The sequence below is a fragment of the Zingiber officinale genome, chromosome 1B (genome assembly GCF_018446385.1).
Source record: "Zingiber officinale cultivar Zhangliang chromosome 1B, Zo_v1.1, whole genome shotgun sequence".
NCBI classification, from domain to species: domain Eukaryota; kingdom Viridiplantae; phylum Streptophyta; class Magnoliopsida; order Zingiberales; family Zingiberaceae; genus Zingiber; species Zingiber officinale.
The window spans coordinates 139,689,636-139,713,497 of NC_055986.1; the positions used below are offsets into that span (position 1 = coordinate 139,689,636).

The 23,862-nt window shown below is 41.4% G+C and overlaps 3 protein-coding genes and 2 long non-coding RNA genes across 5 annotated transcripts; 2 read left to right on the top strand and 3 right to left on the bottom strand.

The window, feature by feature from the left end:
- The first annotated feature begins 7,198 nt into the window (after positions 1-7,198).
- Positions 7,199-10,752, top strand: LOC122003613 (putative leucine-rich repeat receptor-like serine/threonine-protein kinase At2g24130). Its single transcript, XM_042558728.1, has 2 exons — positions 7,199-10,081; positions 10,248-10,752. Exons 1-2 carry the CDS (start codon positions 7,213-7,215, stop codon positions 10,670-10,672), a joined length of 3,294 nt encoding a protein of 1,097 aa, XP_042414662.1. The 5' UTR covers positions 7,199-7,212; the 3' UTR covers positions 10,673-10,752.
- Positions 10,753-15,418: 4,666 nt separating this feature from the next.
- On the bottom strand, positions 15,419-15,870 carry LOC122003724. The gene is made up of 3 exons (XR_006118088.1): positions 15,813-15,870; positions 15,640-15,723; positions 15,419-15,550 (listed from the first exon to the last, which is right to left on the bottom strand). It is a non-coding gene; the product is annotated as an uncharacterized LOC122003724 (long non-coding RNA).
- A 1,417-nt stretch (positions 15,871-17,287) lies between these two features.
- Positions 17,288-17,837, bottom strand: LOC121982142. The gene is made up of 3 exons (XR_006112010.1): positions 17,777-17,837; positions 17,617-17,692; positions 17,288-17,458 (listed from the first exon to the last, which is right to left on the bottom strand). It is a non-coding gene; the product is annotated as an uncharacterized LOC121982142 (long non-coding RNA).
- Positions 17,838-21,161: 3,324 nt separating this feature from the next.
- On the bottom strand, positions 21,162-21,572 carry LOC122042716. Its single transcript, XM_042603004.1, has one exon. The coding sequence runs from the start codon at positions 21,570-21,572 to the stop codon at positions 21,162-21,164; it is 411 nt and encodes a 136-aa protein (XP_042458938.1).
- Positions 21,573-23,022: 1,450 nt separating this feature from the next.
- On the top strand, positions 23,023-23,778 carry LOC121982127 (molybdopterin synthase catalytic subunit-like). Its single transcript, XM_042535040.1, has one exon. The coding sequence runs from the start codon at positions 23,102-23,104 to the stop codon at positions 23,690-23,692; it is 591 nt and encodes a 196-aa protein (XP_042390974.1). The 5' UTR covers positions 23,023-23,101; the 3' UTR covers positions 23,693-23,778.
- Positions 23,779-23,862: the final 84 nt, after the last annotated feature.

The following is a 23,862-nucleotide window of genomic DNA, read 5'->3' on the forward strand; positions in this document are numbered from 1 at the left end:
CTGGCTCGTCTCTCGATTTTTAACGTCGGAGCTCGACGGTCTTCCGCTCGGACGTTTATAGACGCCGGCTCGTCTCTCGATATTTAACGTCGGAGCTCGACGGTCTTCCGCTCGGACGTTTATAGACGCCGGCTTGTCTCTCGATATTTAACGCCGAGCTCGACGGTCTTCCGCCGGACGCTTATAGACGCCGCTCATCTCGATATTTAACGCCGAGCTCGACGGTCATCCGCCGGACGCTTATAGACGCCGCTCGCCTCGATATTTAACGCCGGAGCTCGACGGCCTTCCGCCCGGACTATAGAGCCGGCTCGTCTCTCGATATTTAACGCCGAGCTCGACGGTCTTCCGCCGGACGTTTATAGACGCCGCTGTCTCGATATTTAACGCCGAGCTCGGCGCCTTCCGCCAGACGCTTATAGACGCCGCTCTCTCGATATTTAACGCCGAGCTTGACGGTCTTCCGCCGGACGCTTATAGACGCCGCCTGCCTCGATATTTAACGCCTGAGCTCGACGGCCTTCCACTCGGACGTTTATAGACGCCACTCCTCTCTCGATATTTAACGCCTGAGCTCGACGGTCTTCCGTCGGACATTTATAGACGCCGCCTCGTCTCGATATTTAACGCCGGAGCTCGACGGTCTTCCGCCGGACGTTTATAGACGCCGCTCTCGATATTTAACGCCGAGCTCGACGGCCTCCGCCGACGCGTTTATAGACGCCGGCTCGTCTCTCGATATTTAACGTCGGAGCTCGACGGTCTTCCGCTCGGACGTTTATAGACGCCGGCTCGTCTCTCGATATTTAACGTCGGAGCTCGACGGTCTTCCGCTCGGACGTTTATAGACGCCGGCTCGTCTCTCGATATTTAACGTCGGTATAGGCGCCGGCTCGTCTCTCGATATTTAACGTCGGAGCTCGACGGTCTTCCGCTCGGACGTTTATAGACGCCGGCTCGTCTCTCGATATTTAACGTCGGAGCTCGACGGCCTTTTAAGCCTAATTTGGACAATGTTTACCTGGCCGAACTGCGCAAGGTCTTCGCCATCGAGCCTTTGGCTCGGATAATATACCTCCGCCCGAACGATCCGGGGCTTGGTTAATACACTCCCGGCCGAGCGGCACGGGACTTCCCATCGAGCCTTGGGCTCGGTTAATACACTCCCGGCCGAGCGGCACGGGACTTCCCATCGAGCCTTGGGCTCGGTTAATATACTCCCGGCCGAGCGGCACGGGACTTCCCATCGAGCCTTGGGCTCGGTTAATACACTCCCTGCCGAGCGGCACGGGACTTCCCATCGAGCCTTGGGCTCGGTTAATACACTCCCTGCCGAGCGGCATGGGACTTCCCATCGAGCCTTGGGCTCGGTTAATACACTCCCGGCCGAGCGGCACGGGACTTCCCATCGAGCCTTGGGCTCGGTTAATATACTCCCGGCCGAGCGGCACGGGACTTCCCATCGAGCCTTGGGCTCGGTTAATACACTCCCGGCCGAGCGGCACGAGACTTCCCATCGAGCCTTGGGCTCGGTTAATATACTCCCGGCCGAGCGGCACGGGACTTCCCATCGAGCCTTGGGCTCGGTTAATATACTCCCGGCCGAGCGGCACGGGACTTCCCATTGAGCCTTGGGCTCGGATAATATACTCCCGGCCGAGCGGCACGGGAGTTCTCATTCGAGAAACTATACTAACAGAAAGAGAAGATAACTGAAGAACTGACCTGCCGACCAGCGGGGGATCTGCCCCCATTTCTCGACTCCCGAATACCAGTGGAGTGAGGAAAATACGATATACTTGCTGAAAATCATCAGGGCTTCCTCGTCGGACCGATATCGGGGCAGGCGTTGCTCCCACTTGAGTTCCGGTCGAACCCTCATTTTGCCTCCATTTCGAAAGCTGCTCCGGTAGGTCCGCTCAGCTGTGCTATCCGCTCAGCTTGAGCCTTCTGTTTCTGTTGCTCCTCGAGCTTAGCTGCTCTTGCCTTAATTAGAGCGTCGGGCTTCTCACTAGAAAGCGTCACCGTATGTTGTCGTCCAGCCTCGTCCATTGTTTCCGATCGGATGTAGGAGCGTTCCCAAAGACGGCGCCAAATTGATCCTGTCCGAATACTGAATCAACGGACGCTGGGCACGGGGCGCTTTCCGACTGTTGACGTGGATCTTCGACTGGTAGCACGAAGCTCCGCCGAACCTGCACAGAAGTCTGGCCGGGAAGGGGTTCCCGGCGGCGACCCCGACGCTCAAGTCAGGCAAGCAAATGGTGAAAAAAGTAGCTCAAAAGGAGTTCCACACGTACCTCCGGCGAAATATGAGGCTCTTTATATAGAGCGGTGAAAGAGCTTATGCACGTCCACCGAGGCGCATACGTGTCCGCAGCCCATACCTCGGTATGTACCTGTCAGAGAGCTTACCTGACACCATACTGCTATAGTCCAAGCATGTCTTCGATGGGACAAGAGAACACCTACCCGTCAGACTAGGAGTATGGTCTAGCCCTAGGACTTGACAGCTGTCAGAAGATGTTCGTCCTTCTTTACCCACCATAGGTCGGGACGTCTGTCCGTCCGGCTGGACGGGGAGTTCACGCTCCGGCCGGACGGACCTCATCTCCTGCGCAGTCCGGACGACACTCTCCTCACGTCCGGACTGCCGTTTGCAGCGATATGCTAGGGAGAATTTCGGTAGGGTGCTATGTAAGAACTGTTAGCAGTACATCACCTTCTCTTAGGTCTTCCGCTCGGCTCTTTGCTACTGTTCCATTGAGCGTCAGAACCCCAACTTTAGTCGGGGCGCCTATTGCCCTCAGCTATTCACCGGTCGGCCTGCCCAGGCCGGTCGGGATCCCTATCCGGTCGTCCACTTGGCCTTTTGACTCCAGCGTGGCATGGACCCCTCAGAATGGGGGTCCACTGTTCTAACCGCCGGATCATAGGCTTTTAGTATACACTCTAACAGCAGAATCTTATCACAGGGTTACAGATTATTGGAGGCATTGATAGGCCATTGAGAATCAACTATGATAACAAAGCTGCAGAATTATATTCCAAGAACAATCGTAATTCGTCAAAGTCTAAATACATTGACATAAAATTTTTGACAATTAAAGAAAGAGTTCAAAATGATCAAATAATGATAGAACATATAAGAACAAATCCATGTTAGCAGATCCACTCATCAAGGATTTACCATCCAAAGTGTTTCATCAGCATGTGTTGAATATGAGAGTTCTTTTTTTTATAAAGTACCCATTATGTAAATCTATATTTTGTGTGATGCTCTATGTTTATGAACACATATTTTTGGCTCATTATATATATAGTACAGTTTTTCTTATATGTGTGCATGAGTTCGACTTTTTTTGACATATGGATATCATATTTACTATTGCGGTTTTACATTTGGTTGTTATAAATATGATGTAGACTCCATTTGGAGTCATAAAGTTGAATCATGATTTACGACTGTAGTTTAGCATAAGATTTTGGTAAATATGATTTGGATCCATTTGGATCATAAGGAGGACTTATTGAGAATGAGCACTTGTAGATCACATTTCATGTCATTTTTGTACTACATATTCACATTTGATCTATGTCATTAATGATATTAGTACTGTGATTACTGTTGAGTTTTGTTATAGTTATAGTAGCTACTACTTCTTTAGTCCTGTACTAATTGATTTAATGGACGAGATTGTTTAAAAGGATATTTAACTCATAAAGTTTGACATGTTGAACTTAGGGGCACATGGTGTATAAGGAATCAAGTATAGCCCAAGTGGGAGACTGTAGGATTAAGACCACATAGGTGGATTTGATCTAATTGAGTCCACATGAGTGGACTTAATCTCCATAAGATTAGGCTTACACTTGATTAACGCACACACAACTAATTGTCATTAAAGTAACTAAACTCAATTAAGTAATCTAATGTTTCAAACATATAAAGAGAGTTTGAATTAAATGGATGTGGATTTAATGTATAGATTTAATAATCCGATTCATTAACATTGATGGGTTGTTAATAAGACACGGACTTTTATGGTGGATAGTCTTCATAAGTTAGGTCAAGTATAAAAGGAAAGAGATAAGGTTCATTAGGACATACTAAACCTAGCTTTCCTATCCCAGCTTCTTCTCCCTATTGAGAAGAAACGTGGTTTTACCGGTTCAATTCTGTGGAAGACAACCGTTGCGTTCACGGGATATTCCGGTGACAAATAGGAGCAATGACGGATCTAGGGGGAGCGGGGGTGTGCTTGAGCATCCCCTTGCTCCCGAAAAATTCCACCAGTATGCTACAGTCCGAGGCGCAGCAAGAAGGAAGACAAGCTCCAGCTCCCTTCTTTGAGTACCCTCTTCATTTTTTGTCTGGATCCGCCACTGAATAGGAGGTTATAACATTGCGATGGAATTAGGACAATTATTCATAAGCTATTGTTATTTTTTTATTGAGTTTTAGAGATTAATAAAAGTTATAAAATATATATATATATATAATCTTACACTGATGGCAAGTACAAGATCGATTCAAATGGCAGAGAATGAAAATGTATCCTTTTACCTATATCATCTAAAGAGAACTATTTTTTTCAAAAAAAAAAAGAAATTAAAATAACACCTCATTTATAATTTAATATTTAAAATATGTCTTTGTCTTTCAACTTAAAACAGTTATGAATAAAGATATATCACTTTATACAATTTTAACACTCCAAAGTAGTGTAAACTTTAGCTAAATCTGCTTGAAAGTTGTACAATTTTAATCGAAATTCCCATAATTTTACAATAATATATCTCCAAAATGAAATATTATTGCTATAACTTTGGGAGAGACATACTTTTTTTTGACGTTACGGTTAAGATAGAAAGATAAAACGAGTGTCAACCATTCTTCTTCCTAAAGAAAATTTTTAAATCCTATCTCGCAATCAAACCGCATTAGAAAGATTTTAAAGGAGAAACATTTTAATTCATAGATTATAATATCTGAAGTCTACTTATATTTTTGCCTCTTTAGTGGATATTAAAGTTCAAACGACCATTAAGATAATCAATGAAACATGCATCATTTCTACATGGAGTGGGTGCACGAGCATATTCCTAAAAATATAATCATTCCTTTGTTTTTCCACCTCATTCCTGCTTCTCTCAAGTTCAAAAGGCATGCATCAAATTTTTATCTATAAAATTTTCTTTAAAAAAAAAAATCAATCGGTATTATCTAAATCACATACCCAACTTTTATAATATTAAATCATATATTATATTTCCAAAATATCCTCTTTCTCTATAGATTCATCAGCCAATTTTATCTAGAAAATTCTAAATCATTTCAAATCAAAACTAATGTACTCTTGAAAATATCCTTAATATATTTATACTCGAATCTAGATTCAATAGCGTAAATTGAAAGTAGTGCAAACATAAATATATTAAGGAGATTTTCAAGAATACATTAATTTTAATTTAAAGTGAATTGGAAGTTTTCTATATTTATCAATTAATTTAGGATGAAACTGATTGATGGACATACACCATTCAAAAATTTAAAAGTTTAATTTTTTTAAATTGGATGGCGTTGACTAATGAATATTATTGTCTTAGGTATTATAATGAACTTATGATAAATTTTATCAAACTAAAATTCACTATTCTCAATTTACACTATTGAATTCAAATCAAAGAAAATAAATACATTAAGAAAGTTTTTAAAAGTACATTAATTTTGATTAGAAATGATTTAGAATATTTTAAATTCATCCGTCAGTTTTGGATGAAACATAGACCTAAAGAGAGAGAGAGGGATATTTCGAAAATATAATACTTGATTTAATTAATAATAAATCTTACTTGTGCAGTTAGTAAAATGCCCAATGAAGAAATAAACAGAATGCATGTTGCATTGCTTTTAAAATATGTATGAGCAATTTTCTACTGGTTAAAACAAAAAAGATAAGTCGAGCAAAATGTCACCGGCCACTAACCAAATGGCAAATAAAGGAAGAATGTGGTATAATATAAAACAATGCCATTTGATACGAAGATGACAAAGAAAACATTATTGCAACTTTTTAGATCGCAATTCCTCTCTTCAAGCATAGTTGGATACAAATGTTTCTCATGCTTTCTCCAAGGACCAATAGAAATATAATTAACTAGTTTAACGTTTTCATGATCCTCCTAACTTTGACCAAAGGCAAAATGCAAAAGGCCTACAATATGATAATTTTCAACTACAATTATTTTGGTCATTTATCAGGACCTAAAACACTCTAAATTATTAGAATTTGTTCCTCAAACTCATCGTGAATCATAATATGTGAAGTCTCAAAGAGTAGTTGGCTACCATATCTACTTTTTACGTTCCAAATCCCTTTACAAAATATTAATTAAAGCAGCCCTTTGAATGCTTCTCCAGCCCAAACATTGTAGTGATTGACCTTGAACTACCATTGCATCGCTATGATTCGATTTCCAAATGGAGTGGGCGAATAGAATACGGAATACACATTAATTTATTTATTTTCTTAGAGAATTTCTTCAACCGACCAGGACGTCCTCAATAGGATCGTAGGCGATTGCCCTAGATAAGCTATTATATTTCCAAGTGCTGTCAAAAGTATCAAATGCAATCCTTAAAGATGCCAGGCATTAGCGGGAGCTAGATTTAAGGATAGCTTTTCATGCTTGGTGCAAATTCCTTTCTAAATAAAAATAAAACAAATGGGTGTAGAAATGGTTAAAGAATGATCGAGTGACTGACCTCGGAGCTCCACTGCATTGCCAGATGGATGGGGAAATTAAGTTCTTGTTCGACCGTCCTTACGACCAAATGGCAATATAAAAGGCTGAGAAATGATGCATTTACGAAAAGAATGTCTGGCAACAAAGTTGACAATGCATGAAAAACGTATTCCGTTTGTCTGCAAGTCAAAGCATCGCGACTTGCTCTGCAATTGGACCGATGATGGATCCGATGGGTCATCCAATGAGCAAACTGAACTTAATGTTCATTCCATTGTACGTAAGACTATGATGACCTAAACAAAGTCACGCCCCATCACATATAGTTAGTGGCTTCAGTGTCCACGTGACAATTTCGGCACTAAATGATCTTCTTAATGAACCTATAAATATGCTTTAATAGGTCATGCGACCTAATAATCTTAGGTGTCATCGATGCATTGTTTAGACGCATTGCCCACTATGAATTATTCAAACCCTGCCAAAGTCCATATCCTCCTCTTCTTCCTCTTGTCTGTTCTTCTTCTCAACCAACGCCTGCATCTCGACGCTGCAGATAACAATGACCGAGGTGCGCTTCTAGAATTCAAAAGAGGCCTGCAGGATTCAGATAGTGTGCTCAGCGACTGGAATAATTCAGCTCAAATCTGTCTCTGGAAGGGCATTAGCTGTGGCAAGGGAGGGAGGGTAATTCGACTCCAACTCTATAACGCATCTTTGCATGGAACCATCTCGCCATTTCTATCCAATCTTTCTCAACTTCAAACCCTTGATCTATCACACAATTCCCTCCACGGTTCCATTCCTGATGAGATAGGTTCCTTATCCAACCTTGCTAGGCTTGATCTTAGTGGTAATCAGTTGGGAAGTGGAATACCTACTTGTCTTGGCATGCTTGCAAATCTTGTTTTCTTGAACCTTTGGGATAACCCACTAGGTGGAAATCTTTCCACCTATAAATTCCACAATTGGACCCGGTTAGAATTTTTGGACTTCACCCATATTAATTTGTACGGTCCAATTCCTCCACAGATGGGCAATCACCTTCAACAGCTGCAAATGCTTTTTCTTGGCGAAAACAATTTGACAGGGAGCATTCCATCTTCTCTCTCCAACATATCCAAGCTTCAACGCCTTGATCTATCATTCAATTCCCTGTGCGGATCCATTCCTGCTGGGCTAGGGTTTTTGTCTAACCTCAGCAGACTTGGCCTCAGCAATAACAAACTGAAACAAGGAATACCAGATAGTTTTGGCATGCTTTCGAAGTTAGTGTTTTTTGACCTTTCTGCAAATGAGCTCGCTGGCTACCTTCCTACCTTCATTTTCTACAACTGTACCTTGTTGGAAACAATACACCTTTCTGATAATGCCTTCAGCGGTCCTATTCCTCCACAGATAGGATCTCATCTTCATGCTCTACGAGAACTGCTACTCGGAAAAAATGGTTTGACAGGAACCTTTCCGCCTTCTCTCGCAAATGCAACAAGTCTCGAAAGAATATATCTTGACTATAACCACCTGAATGGTCCGTTGCCATCTGACATTGTAGCACAGTTACCTGCCCTGAAGATACTGTCCATTTCTTACAATAATTTTTCTAGTGAGGAAAATCTTACCTACTTCTTGACTGCAATTTCAAATTTAACTCAACTAATGCATCTTGGCGCAGAAGGACTTCACCTCAAAGGTAGACTTCCCTCGACATTTTGTCTCTTAGATAGTCTTTCCATAATCCTTCTTCAAGACAACAAACTAGACGGAACAATACCGTCCAATATTTCAAATCTTCAAAACTTGACTTTTCTGGAACTTTCTAATAATCTATTAGAAGGCCCTATTCCAGTCGAACTGTTCCTCATCCGAAATTTAGAGAGGGTGTGGCTTTCCAGAAACAATCTAGATGGCCAAATTCCTTCTATTCCTGCTAATATCACGACTCACCTTGGAGATCTGGACATATCACAGAACCATCTTGACGGTAGAATACCATCATCTATATCAAATTTGCAAGCAATGAGGTTCTTGCAATTGTCTGAGAACTTCCTTGGGGGGCCAATACCTTCAAGCATGGGTAGTATGAAACTGGAGCACCTAGACCTGTCCTACAACTGTCTGTCTGGGCAACTGCCAGTACAAGTTGCGGCCCTGAGCACAATGACCTGGATCTTTAGCTTGTCACATAACTTGTTAGAAGGAGAACTTCCCAGGCAATTGAGCCAAATGGATAAGGTTCAGGCCATTGATCTGTCATCAAATAAATTCAATAGTACCATTCCTGACTTGAGAAGTTGTGTAAGTGTTAAGTTTTTGAATCTATCTCACAATTCACTTCAAGGGCCAATCCCAAAATCCTTTGGCAATCTTTTAAGCCTGCAGCAGTTGGATGTTTCCTCAAACCTCCTTTCTGGTGAAGTTCCTGCTTCACTGCAGCAGTGCAACGAACTAAAGCAGCTTAACCTGTCGTTCAACCAGTTTAGTGGCTCTCTGCCACAAGGTGGTATATTTGATGCTTTGACCTTCGATTCACTCAAGGGAAACAAATTTTGCGGGACAGAAGGATATCTAAATTGCAGCTCAAGGACGAGTAGCATAGCACACAGGAAGGAGTTCATCCTATTGCTGAGTATCACTTCCTCAGTACTTTTCACTCTCATCATTTTCTGCACCGTAGCAGCCAAACCTTTCAGAGGAACAGCATTGGGTCTGAGTAGGTACCCTTTTGACTTGATTAGTGATCATCCAAGAATAACTTACAGAGAACTTTGGGAGGCCACAGGAGGATTTGATCAAACTAGATTGATAGGGTCTGGTGGCTTCGGACATGTTTACAAAGGCACACTAAGGGATGGAAGTTTCATTGCCATTAAGGTATTACATCAACATGACCACAATTCTTCTCGGATATTCAACAGAGAGTGCCGAGTTTTGAAAAGAGTTCGACACAGAAACTTGATGAGAATCATCACAACTTGCAGCAATCCAGAATTCAAAGCTATAGTGCTAACTTTCATGAGTAGAGGTAGTCTAGAAGACTATCTGCACCCTAGAGGAGATTCAGAGACATTTCTGAGCCTGACTGAAATAGTGAACATTTGCAGTGATATAGCAGAGGGGATGGCATACTTGCACAGTCATGCACCAGTTCAGGTGATTCACTGTGATCTTAAACCAAGCAACATTCTCCTCGATGATGATATGACTGCAATAGTTTCAGATTTTGGCATTGCTAGACTGGCTTATGCAGCCGCAGATAGAAGTGCAACAGTCGATAGCATTTCTAGTTCAACGGACACTTTTCTGCATGGATCAGTTGGGTATGTTGCTCCAGGTAAAATATCAACTCCCTCAATCTCATTTGCATATGTGCTCTATGAATAAGCAATTACATATTTGAAGCTCTACATAAAGTAGGATAATGAACCAATTGATTGATGCACTAATTGAGAACATATGCCTTTTTTTGTCTTTGCCGAATGTCTTCTTTTCCCCCCTAGAGTACGGGTATGGTAGACAAGCATCTACAAAAGGGGATGTCTATAGCTATGGCGTTATTGTGCTGGAAATGATCACTAGAAAAAGACCAACAGATGAAATGTTTGACGGGGGTGTGAGCTTAATCAATTGGGTGAAGTACCAGTATGGAAGTCAATTGGAGAATGTTATAGACCCCTCACTAGCCAGGGAACTACAGCAAAAGATTCCAGAGGTTAAGAAAATATTTGAAGTAGCTATCATGGAGCTCATTGACTTGGGTCTTGTTTGCACACAGGAAACAGCTTCAACCAGACCATCTATGATCAGTGTTGCAGATGACCTCGACAAAATAAAACAGTACATTCGTGGTGATGAAACTGCAACCTTCACATCATCGCATGGTACGTCATCGACCATTGAAACACGGGATGATTGGTTGGTGTGAAAGGTCATGTGTCTCATGCCTTTGACATGATTCATCGAAGAGAAGAAAACCAGTTTTTCATTTCCTTATGGTACATTAGTAGCAAGAATTTGAAAGATAATCAAATAGAAAAAAATATTTTCACTTGCATTGTAGAATACGTGCCCAAAGGTTTGAAGATTGTCAGATAAGCAATTCAAATATACTATTGATTCTAGATTTGTTTAAGCAACAACTATAAATACACAATTTATTAAAAATAGAATAGTAAGTAAACAAGAATCAAGCTGCCCTAAAGTAAAAGAAGAGAGAGAAGAAAAAACTCACATCCACAACTAACCTCTTCAAAGACGCAAAATAAAAACAACCTTCCTGAGTGAATGATTTTTCTTGAGCATGACTGATTGATTCCCTACTCATTGTTATATTGTCCGAATGTAGACAAGATAGTTCACTGGGAAAGATAGCTCTAATGTAGACTAAATCAAGACTCGTCGCTGTATCCAAGTAACTCCCAAGCGCTCCTGCATGCAAGAAAAGCTTTAGTGATCGGGTCAAGAAAAGGGTCCCGACGTTAGCCCTCTGACGCTCAAGTCAGTGATCAATTTTTAAGAATGAATAGTGAGAAAAATAGTAGCGATATGTATGTAAAATTATATAGTATCGCATACCTACACCTATAGCTGGAGACCCCTTTTATAGTGTTATGTTGTGTTTGCGCACGGATTTCAAAGTATTTTTAAAAAATGACAGATAATAAAAGAGCTCTGACACCTTTCCTAAAATGGACCTACAATCTCTGCGATTGACAAATTGGAAAATTAGAATGTGTAGCTTATATACAGAATATTTTTTGTCCTCCGTGACACAAAATGTCAAAAAGGAATATGAGGTTGTTGAATCATGGGGCCACCATAGGCTCACCTGGCAAGCCGAGCGAGTCTTTAATATAGTTCGATTGGCCATCACTCACAAGAGCCATCTGGTTGACTTCGGTGAATGTAGTTGGCGACTTGGCCTTTGCTTGGGTGGACCAAGCGTCAAGCATGTCCCATCGAGCCACATGTCTGGTTGAGTAAAACACTTGGGCAAGCTCGTTAATACTTGGCTTTACGCTTCATCAATACTTAGGAGATCGGGTGGGTCAAGCGTACAATATGTCCGATCAAGCCATATGTCCGATCGACTAGATCACTCAGTCGAGCTCGTTAATGCTTGGCTTCGAGCTTCACCAATGCTTAGGAGGTCAGGGCTCGAAGCTCGACTGGCTAGAGGGTCCGATCGGACAAGCTCTCGATCTAAATGAGGATGCACCTTGGCTTAGAATATTAACCGTCTCTTGACTTTGACTGCCATGTGTAGCCGGCCTTTTTGACTTTCAGGGAGTCCACCTTAACTACTGTATCACATTAGAAAACAAAGTTCCAATGTATACTGTAACAATCTCATAACTAGCAGTCTAGTAGGCCAAGCTTTGCTTCTTAGTGTATTAAGAAACCCTGATACATCTTTTCATTGTGAAGTCCTTGATTCACTAGGCAACCATACTATTAACACCACTCGAGAAAGATGCATTACTCTAGTATAAGCGCAATCCACAATATCTCCAGCTTTAGTGAAAAAAAAATGTTTGCAAAGCTTGTTTGTGTTTGCAGGTGAAGTGTTTCTCATATGTAGCTTTATGGTAGTAGGTGACGCGGCGATAGGGATGAGTCTATCTGGCACGAGTCCACTGTCACGGTGTAGGTCAAAGTCAAGGCGATCAACGCCAGGGCTTAAACAAGGCTAGGCCGCACCGAAGCGGGAAGCAGTTTAACGACTGATCTCAACGTCCAGTCGACCATCTGAGTAAACTAGTGTGGTCAACCCGGTCGACAGGAGTGCAAGCTGAGCGGGCTTGGAGCCCGAACTGAGCAGACCACTTGTCCGGCTCGAGGTATGACGTTGGCATTGTACACATAATGAATCGATAAAATAATAAATAAAAGAGGAGAAGACAGATAATTAATGAGGGAAAGAGAAAATAAAAGAGAACACTTCATCTATCATTAAATGAGAAGAAGCCAAGACAAAGATGTCTTCTGTGGGTAATTAATATCATTAAACAGGGGAGGATGGAGCTAGGGTTACTAAGAAAGGTATAAAAGAGTATGTCAAGTATGAAAAAAGACAAGATGAATCTCTATCTCTAGTACTTTCACCCTCTTCTTCTTCTGTTTCTAATTTGAGCGTCGGAGGGTCAACACCAGAGACCTCTTCCCTAGTTTTGGTTTTGTTTTGCAGAGAGGAGCGAGATCTTCATTCAGTCAGCGAAACGGCCACCTCCCCGGCTTTCTAGCTTCACGTCTTTAGACAGGATCATTTTGGCGTCGTCTGTGAGAATGTAGCCTGCATCTGAACGAGAAGATGGAAGATGTTGAACGACTCACAACAGTGACGCTGATGCAAGAGGATTTTGACGCACTAATACATGCTTGAGTGATGAAGATATTGGAGCAACAACAACAACATGCGCTGGTTGATCGACAAGTGCAAGAGTCCGCAGCTTCGGCGGCGGGTCGCTAGGTTGAGTGAGGGGACAGAACGGAACAACTTTCCATTCGGGGCCCAAACAAGAGGTCGATCGACACCTATGGGGAAGCACCTCATGCGTCGATCCCCTTACATCGAAAGCTGTTATAGACTCCAGCAAAAGAGAGGGCCCGAGCGGACAGAGACTGGGAATCTTCCTCGGATGAGATACCCGCTCGAGATACAAGTAAAAGGAAGGCATCCAAAGAGGATAATTCGCCCGAGCGGGTCAATCAACAGTTTTCAGAAGGGATTCTAAATAACCCTCTGTCGAAACATTACACCCCACTGATGATGGGAAAATATAATGGAGCGACTGACCCTGATGACCACTTGGCCAACTTTGATAACACGACCACACTGCACCAGTACACATGGGGTGAAATGCCTAGTCTTCCTCACCACATTATTTGGATCGGCGCAACGCTGGTTCAAGCGGTTGCCGAGCAACTCAATCCACAGCTTCAAGGACTTCCGAGCGACCTTCGTACACCACTTCGCTAGCAGTCGTCGCCACCAGAAGACGAGTGTGAATATATTCTCATTGAAGCAAGGGCCCCGAGAGCCCATTAAGGGCCTATATCCAGCGCTTCAATCAGACGACGAGATCTCCTCAGATGTGTTGGTAAATGCCTTCACCCAAGGTCTCACCGAAGGAGAATTCTTCCGTTCGCTCATCCGGAGACCGCCGAAGGACTTTGGCCACCTACAGAAAAAGGCCAACGAATATATTAACGTGGAAGAAGCTCAGGCAGCAAGGAAGAAGGAGATGCATGCCGAGCCCGCATGAGTATCTGAACAGCGGCAGCCGAGCAGCCATCAACCTCCCAAGGGGTCTCGATCAGGAGGAGCCCCGCCACATAAGCCCAGGACATATGTCGTACAACATGCGGCAGCCACTCGTCCAAAGGCTGCAAAAGGCAAAGTGTGGACGTCGATGTTCTGCTCCTTCCAACAGTCAGCAACGAACAACACTCGGGACTGCTATGACCTGGCAACTAGCAGGCCGGCCCAGTGGGGATATCACCATCAATCATGGTCACCTGATCGACGACAAAGGCGCTGATCAACTATCCGAAAAGAGGGAGAAAGGACAACGCTCGAACCACGCCACCATCGACCTCAACGTGGGAACAATCCAAGTCCCGCTCGAGGCTTCGCCGAGTGAAATGAACCGTCGGCACAGGAGGAAGAGAACAGGAGTAACGTCGCTCAAGGGGAGATAGGTATGATCACAGGCGGCCCGGTCGGCAGAGATTCTAACCGAGCAAGGAAGTCACATGCTCGACGACTCGAGATTCACCCTGTTGGCTGCAACAAGGAGAAAGCGGAAGGACTCAAAATTAACTTCGACCCTAAAGACTTGGAGGGAATAGAGATCCCTCACAACGATGCACTGATCATCCGAGTGGTAATTGCTAATTATACAATCCATCAAACTTTTATTGATACAAGGAGCTCGGTGAACATCATATACAAAAAGACATTCGACCAGTTGCAAATCGACTGGAGCGAACTACCGCCGATGATGACCCCGCTCTACGGTTTCACGGGATAACGAAGTGTTGCCGATCGGCCAGACCAAGCTAGCCATTTCACTTGGTGAGGAGCCCCTGAAGAGGATAAGGACCACAAACTTGATTAGGTAGATGCACCGTCGGCATACAATGTTATATTAGGCCGACCGACCCTAAACGACACTACAAGAAAAAAGCTAATAGACAACGCTTTTAAAGCGTTGTCTTTGTGCCTGAAAAAGCATTGTTAAAGGCACTGTTGTTAAAAGTCTGCTCAACGACAACGCTTTTAAAGCATTGTCGTTTGTAGAGAAGACAACGCTTTTAAAGGGTTGTCGTTTGTAGCGAAGACAACGCTTTTAAAGCGTTGTCGTTTTTAGCGAAAACAACGCTATTACAACGCTTTAAAAGCGTTGATTTTTTAAAAGACAACATTTTTTGCAACGCTTTAAAAGCGTTGTCGTTTTAAAAAAAAAAATTTTAAAAAATTATTTTAAAATCATTATTTTTATATTTACGAAACTATTATTTTTCTTTTACCATGTCTAGATTTGAATTTTACATATAATCAACTCAGCTAATGATTTCAAACTCATACCAAAATAATAGAATTCTGACATTGAAGTAATATTAGTATTTAATTACATAAGAAGCTAGTAAATATCAAAATTAACACTAATTTTGTTTTAAAGTAGATAGTGATATTCCTCTAACTCTTCCTAAATCCAGCTTCAGTTCCACACTGATGGAAACCATCTGCTTCTCTGTGAACTTGGAGACAGACTCTGCATCAAATTCAGCAAATGCCACCCTGCCACACAACATTTCTTTCAAGATTCTAAATTATTCGAAATAAGTACTTTCCTTTGAATAAAAACTATTTCTAGCATTAGTTCTAACCTGAATTCATTCCTCTTCTTCAGTATAGTAGTCCAGTCCATCCCCACTTGAGCTCCTGTTAGAACAAGCAACTCAAACAACATCCTGCAAGTTTATCCATCTGAATCTTGTCAACATGTAAATTTAGTTGAAATTTGTGTAGATAAGATGAAGAAATTTGTGGAAGTAATCACCTGTCATCATGAACTGGAACTCCCCATTCCTCATCATGATAAGCAACATACACAGGATTTGTGTATACATTAGCAAGAGGATAGAATAATTAGTAATTTGCCCTAATTTTTCTTTGAGTTTATTGTAATTTGTAAAAGCCCTCTTTTGGTACCTGAACTCACTGTTATGAAGCTGCACTTCTTCTCTTCTTGGGAGGCGCTCATGGCAATGCCGGGACACTCAATAGAACCCGCCAACTCCTCGATCTTGGCCGGAGTCCTCCCGTAGTGGGCGATCTGAAACTTCCTCTGGGCTTGCATGAGCGTGGCGTGCTCCCTCTGCGCACCGGCGACACTTCCGGCAACCCTGTTGCGCAGCAGTCCCGAAGAGAAGTTCGCCAACCGGATTTCTCCACTCACCTTCTCTGGCTTCTTGTTCTTATCCATTTTATAGTGTCATTGTGTTGATTAGAACTGGAGCATCTACATCCAAGCGACTAGCCACTAGGATTGATAAGAAACCACTAATAAGCAGCAGTGAAAATTAATAAGCTGGAGAAACTATTGCTCACAAATCAAATATATTTTACTAGGAAGTCAAAAGGATACGACTAACTAGAGCATTTTATAGAAAAAGTAATATTGAAGACTCTCACTGTAAGATAAAAAAAAAACAACTACAAGATATATATCCACTCTAATATAAATTATAACTTTACATTAGTTTACATTTAAAATGTTTTAAATTTTGTTAGGTGAATCAAGTGTCATCACACTAGTCCTATAACATGACATCTTACAACTAATCTCTATCAAACCCCTTAACAAACAACCATTCTAGGTAAAGCTTAACAAATAACATATTTTTATATTTCTATGACCCATGGTCAAGGTCACAAAATATTACATTAGCTCACATTTTAAAATCTATTACATCTTACAACTAATCAGACAAAGAACAACCACTTTATTTAGGTAAAGCTTAACTGATTAAACACTATATTGTTTTTCTCACAAAGAATGAACCTTTTCTTTCTTGTATAAGAATCTTTTCCTTCCTAAACCTTTTGCATACAAAGACCACCTATTTGTATCTACTAAGGGCAGTTCTAATGAGCATATTTGAGCGTCTACCTTATTGGGATTGATCGATTCAGTGTTCTTTGAGTAGCATCGAAACAAACAAGTGATGATAAAGTAGACTTGACTCGATCCCTACAGTAAGAACTCATACATACAGGCTAATAAAAAACCAAACTTAACACCGATTAGTTAACTTAGACAAAGATTCTCTGCATCTTATAGAAATTGAACAGTCAAGAACTGTAGAAAAAAAATGCAGAATGCAAAATTTTAAGTAAATTAAACAGTAAAAACTCAACAGGAAACCAATGGTGAGTAAAAGGGCAAAAATTGAGCAGTAAAATTCCATATTAAGCATCCAAATCGTAATACAACAAACTAAGCAGTACCTATGGGATGGGGAAGACCTCGAGGAGCTACAAACAGACGGAGACATCCCAGAAAACCCATAACTTCCTTCAGACATGGATGAACTCAAAGCAACCCCTGGTTGCTTGTTCTCCACACAACTCTGCTCAATCTTCATGACTTCGATAGCCATGGCGCCACCATCTCCCATGCAAGCAGCAACCAGATTCTAAACCCTACAACACCAGATCAAATCACCACATCAAACCCAACTCCAACGGGCAAACGTAAACGCCACTATGGTTGTAACCAGAGCCAAAAGCTACTACACGAGGCTCAAACAGCAAGAGGAAAAAAAAACAGAAGGGATCCAGAAAAAAAAACAGAAGCAAACCAGAACGGAAGGCAAATCTCCAGAAAAGGATCGATCCGAACAGGTTCAGAAGGGATCCAGAAGCGAGATCTAAATTCTAAAACAAATCGAGGACAAAAAAACTTAGAGATCTCTCTAGCAGAACCACGAAGCGATCCAGAGGGCTTCAGATATCGAGTACCTTGCGTGAACGAAGGCCGGAAGCCGGAGATCGGACTGGATACCCACGAATCGAAGCAACGTTATTCTCACGGGATGCTCGCGTTCCGCCGGAGAGTTCAAAAGGAAACCTTTTCGCCTTCGCCCGTTGAAGCAAAAGGAAGAACTGCTCGATATCGGACGGGTAAGAGATTAATCCCACGAATCAAAGAGAAGGAAGCGTGAATGAGGCGACGGAGGCGAAGAGATTAATCCCGCGGTCTTGACGGAGAGGAGTTTGGAGGAGTGGTTCGAGGAGAGGGGTTCGCCAGAGAAGGGTTTGCCAGAGAGGAGTTGAATGGAGAAGGCCGCGTGAGATGAGGAGTTGGGAGAAGGGTTCGGGATCAAAAACGATCGGAAGATAGGAGTTGGGAGAAGGGTTCGGGTTTTCTACTCCTTACTTAGATCCAACGGTTTGTATTAATCAAGATTTAGATGAGAATTTAACAATAGACAATACTTTTTAAAAACGTTGTCGTAGACACTAAAAAAAAGGCTAATAGACAGCGCTTTTTATGAAGCCTTGTCTTTGACCCGTAAAAATCACTAATAGACAACGATTTTTAGAAAATCGTTGTCTATTAATAAGAAAATAATGAAATAGACAACGCTTTTCACTAAAAGCGTTGTTAAAAAAAATAGACAACGTTTTTTATAAAAAAACGTTGTCGTTTAAGTGTTGTAGAATCTCAATTTTCTTGTAGTGCGAGTTCCGAGTGGTGGTGTCCACCTACTGTCAGAAGATTAAGTTCCCGGTGGACGACAAGGTAGGAGAAGTCAAAGGTGACCACTTGGTCGCTCGACGATGCTACATTGAGATGGTTAGATCAGAAGCAAGGACCGCTCGAAAAAACTCGCGCTTGGAGGTTAACACCATCATTGAGAAGCCCCCGACGATGGTTTATGAAGAAAAGGAAGAAGTTCAGATTCACCCGAACTGATCGGATGCGACCACCTTCATTGCCGCCGATCTGGAGAGCGAGGAAAAGGTGGAGTTGTTTGCCTGCTTCAGGCGGAATCATGACGTGTTCGCTTGGTCGACCCACGAGCTCCCCGGAATCTCGCTGAGCGTCGCTCAACACGAGCTTCATATTCGACCGGATGCCCGACCTGTAAAGCAAAGGAAAAGGGACTTCAGTGTGGAGCATAACTGGATCATCCGGGCATAAATAGAGAAATTATTGGAGGTCGGTCACATCCGGGAACTCTAGTTCCTGAGTTGGCTCACTAATGTCGTGCTGATCTCCAAACCGGGTAACAAATGGAGGGTCTGCATCGACTTCCGTGACTTGAATAAGGCATGCCCAAAGGATTTCTATCTATTGCCTCCGATAGACCAGATGGTGGACTCTACGACAGGCTGCGAGCTGATCTGCATGCTCGACGCATATCAGGGCTACCACCAAATGCCGCTCGTCCGAGAGGATCAAGAAAAGGTCAGCTTTATCACGACCGACGGAATGTTCTGCTATAACGTCATGCAGTTCAGATTGAAAAACGCCGGCACCACATACCAATGACTCATGAACAAGGTGTTTCGAAAATAGATCGGTCGTAACTTGGAGGTATACGTCGACGACATATTAATAAAGTCAGTCTGAACTACTAATCTATATGCAGATATCGAAGAAACATGCCGAACCTAGAGGACATACGAGATGAAGCTAAACCCGAGCAAGTATCTATTCGGCATTACAAATTTGAAATTGTTGTGAGTCCAAAAAAAAAAAAAAAACGATTAGAACAACCAAATGATCATTTGTGGTGCATCGAATGAACTAATTTTCATGGTTCACTTCTTACACTTAAAGAATTTTATTTGTTTAGAATTTTGTTTTTTTGCACAATATATAGACTGTAATTTTATAAATCTAAACTTTAATAAAAAAATTAATCTAAAAATAATTTATAATTCATAGTTTTAAATATTTTTAAAAATCACGGTGGTGGAGTTGGGGAGCCGCATAAACTATACAGACTTATATTTGATGTGCCAAAAAAGAAATGCAAAAACAGTTAAATATTATTATAAATATAATAATAATAATAATAATAATAATTTATCAGGTAATGCAGAATAGAAAAGAATGAAAGGATGCATATAAGAAAAGAAGATACCCCTTTTGCATGGACAACTGCAAGTCTGCAACATGAATTAGCGTGTCAGTGCAATCTCTCTCCAGTATTAACGTTTCATTTCCAGTTACGAAAGATGTGAACTGTTCGGCTGTGCATTATGAGTATTTTGGATTAGCCAGTGCTAATTAAAAAAAGTGTAATTAGAATTGCCAAATATTTTTTAAAACCAATAATACTTAATAGTGCAAGTGATTTCAAATTAAAAAAAATAAAAATATATGGTTTATATTGTGAAAAAAGACTAAATAATTCTATTTAATAATAGTTTTTTTAAAAAATAATTAGTTTTTGATAGAAAACAAAAGGATAACATCTTAAAAATTAGAAGTCTTTCTGTAAGTTTTTATGGAAGAAAAATTAGACAAAGAAGTATATATATATATATATATATATATATATATATATATATATATATATATAACTCTTCTGTTTCATTGAAATTTAAATTTTCCATCTACAATAAATATACTCTAGGATGTTCATCGTGTGAGGCTGCTGAAATGATAAATTCCATCATTTACTATCATAGGACGTTCACCGTCCAAAATGTAAACAAATGCTTTCTAGGTGGGATTTGAACATGCTCCTATTATTCATGTTACACCGTGCTTGTGCACAAATTCCTACATTATTCACTAATCAGTTGTCATTAAATTATAGTAAAAATATGATTATGTTCATTCCAGACACCTCTTACAGTTTATTATTAAATTATATGGAGAAAAATAAATCATACAACTAGCTTATAGTTACAACCAAGTGAGTAGAGGAGGCGTAAAATTGATCCATTAATCTATTGTCACGTTATAGTAAATCTGTCGTGAGGAAGAAATGAATATCCCAATTTGAAGATGATAAAAGGATCACAATGATTAGACGCTTACGACTGCACAATCACAACTACGTCGTAATTTTCAGTTCTCAATTGTCACGTTAAGCATAAAACTAATGAGAATGAACATAGATCAAAGATTTGGAATTGAATCGATGATTTCTTGCAGTTCTGAAAAGATCAAACATTCGAATAATGATTCCTCGTAGTTTCATTTCAGATTGAGATTTAGTACTTGCGACAAAAAAAAAGAAGAATAAATTCAACCCTCGTAGTTCAAAATCAAATGCAGTCTGTAAATTGATTAGCGAGTCGCAGAACCTAAATTCGTAATCTTATATACAATTCCGCATAAAAGAATAGAAGGAGAAAGAATAGGGGAGACTCGCCGGATTCCTTAGGCATCGACGACTCCGGCGGACACAGGGTGCAAAGGTGAGGGCGGAAGGCGGGACAAGAAGCCCCGGGGCAGGAACTCGCCTCTGCCGCCTGAGCCCTCGTCGCTGTCGTGCCCCTCGTCGAAATTGAGAGCGTAGCTGAGGGGATCATAGCCAAAGTGGCGGTGGGAGCGATGGCGCCGCTTGATCCGAGACACCAGGCTCCGGCATTTCCCTCCGACCTTGAGAAGCTCCTGCGCCTTGCGCCGGATCCAGGCGGCGGACACCCGAATGAGCACGGGGGACCGACCGTCCTCTCCGTCGCCGCCCGAACCACCGCCGGCGAAGCAGCAGGACAAGTAGATCGAGGAGCGGAGCCGGTGCGCGAGGGACGGAGGCGTCGAAGCGGAGATGTGGTGATCGAATCCCATTTGGATTTGGGGGAAGAGTAGGGTTAGGGTTTGCGAGAACTGAGTGGGGATCGAGGGAGAGAGTGGTGCAACGCTGGTCAGTGAGCGGAGTGAGTGGAACCGTATTTATTGGATCTTGAAATGGGGCTCCGTGGCGGGTTTTCTCGAGCCGAACCTCGGCCTTTGGTGGGAGACTCCGCCGGGTCCTCGGAGAGTGGTGAGTGGAAATGCGCGTTTGAATGAAGGACAAATCCGAAACGGATAAAATTTATTTACTGGGACTTTATTAATTATGAAATTATTTCAGAGAAATATTTTTCTATTATCAATTTGTTTTTTGTTTTTTTCTCTAATTTAATTTTTAAATTTGTGCAAAATTGAAAAAGACTCCATCATTAAATAAATGCGTAAAAATCTTTTTGATTTGTGACTCTATTTTTTTATAAAGAATACAAAACTGGAATAAATAGATAAAAACTCTAGAAAAATATAATTGTAAAATTCAATGAAAATAATGTAGAAAAAAAAATCTTTTTCCCATCTTTTATTTCTCTTTCGTTTCCCTTATAGTTTTCTTAAAAATTATTTAATATTCTACTTTTTAAGAAAATATATTACTTAAAGGGTCAACAGGCTGAGTATCTATTAATCCTGATTATCGGCTTGAACTATTACCGAGTCGATTAAGGTTCAGGGTCCATTAACCCATTGAATTATCGGTTCGATAACTTTTTTTTTTTAATTTTCATTGCCGGGTCAATTAGGTTCAAGGGTCCATTAATCCGTTGAACGGATTTTATAAAAAATTTTATATATGTTAAAAACAACTTATCATCAGCTCTCCTAGATAATAACTAAGTATCTTAACCAAGTAAATTATAATTATTAATATTTATAGTTATTATTTAATAATTAATCAATTATTTTATTTTATTTTATTTTTATTATTCATAATTAAAGATGCATATTAGTTAATTTATAATTATTTATCAATTAAAGATTTCATGGGTTAATTAATTATTTAATAACTGATTAATAATTTTTTATATAATTATTTATAAAATTTTAAGTAAAAGATATAGACATACAAATTCATAATCCATCATTTTTTTTTTATATAGATTTCATCATTTTACATGTCTATTTTTGAAATTTTTCTTAAATTTTTTTCTTATGTCATTTCTCTAATAATAATAATAAATATAAATAATTTATAAATTTATAATTATAATTTTTTTAATATAATAATCTAGATAAATTTGGACCAGTCACGGACTGTCGGCAGGTCTGAAGAAGTCGGATCTAACGTTAAGAGCCACTCGAAATCTATAAATTAGCTTTTATGGTCAAATTTTAAATTTATGTGAAAATAAAAATATGAAAAATATCTGAACCATGATTTTAGATAGTAATAAATCCAAACATCAATTAAAATAAGTCACAAAAATCATCTTGTTTAATGACTTTTGGATGAAACTTAAAAAGTAAAGGTCACCAACTCTTTATGGTTTAATAAAAATACTAGGGCAAGGAAAATCGCCTCAACCCTCATGGCTTCGGCGGCGGCGGAGGAAAAGGATCTGGTCGAGATACTCGACGCCTCCTACGGCCCGATCGACACCATCAGATACGTCGACTTCGTGCGCGACCCCGCAGCTGGCGCGATCGCCACCTTCGAGGGCACGACCCGCGACACCTTCGAGGGGAAAAGCGTGGTGGAGCTCCGCTACGAGGCCTACGTGCCGATGGCGGCACGCCGCCTCGCCGCAGTCTGCGCCGAGGCGCGGGCGTCCTGGCCGCTCCTCCGCCTAGCGGTGGCACACCGTCTGGGGACGGTGGGGGTGGGGGAAGCCAGCGTGTTCGTGGCGGCGTCAGCGGTGCACCGAGCGGAGGCGATGGAGGCATGCCGCTACGTGATCGACGAGGTGAAGGCGTCGGTGCCGATCTGGAAGAAGGAGGTGTACGAGAACGGGGAGGTGTGGAAAGAGAACAGGGAGTTCCGGGAGAGGATGCTGCTCCATCACGAGCATGGTCCGGCCCAAAAACACAATCAGACATCCAACGGCTGCTGCGGCAGCAAAGTGAAGGTAGACGGCGCTGATCACAGGACGAAAGAAGAAGATGAAGCCACGACCGTCTGATGTGCATCGGTTGATGGCTATTGTATTTTATGTTAGCTGATACGGACGACAAGTATCAAAATAAACTCCACTTTAATTTTTAATTAGCATGGAGATTTGCCTTCTTTGCTCATAAGTGCAGTGTGATATTAAGAAAATTGAAAATTTAAATTTAAATTTAAATACCAACT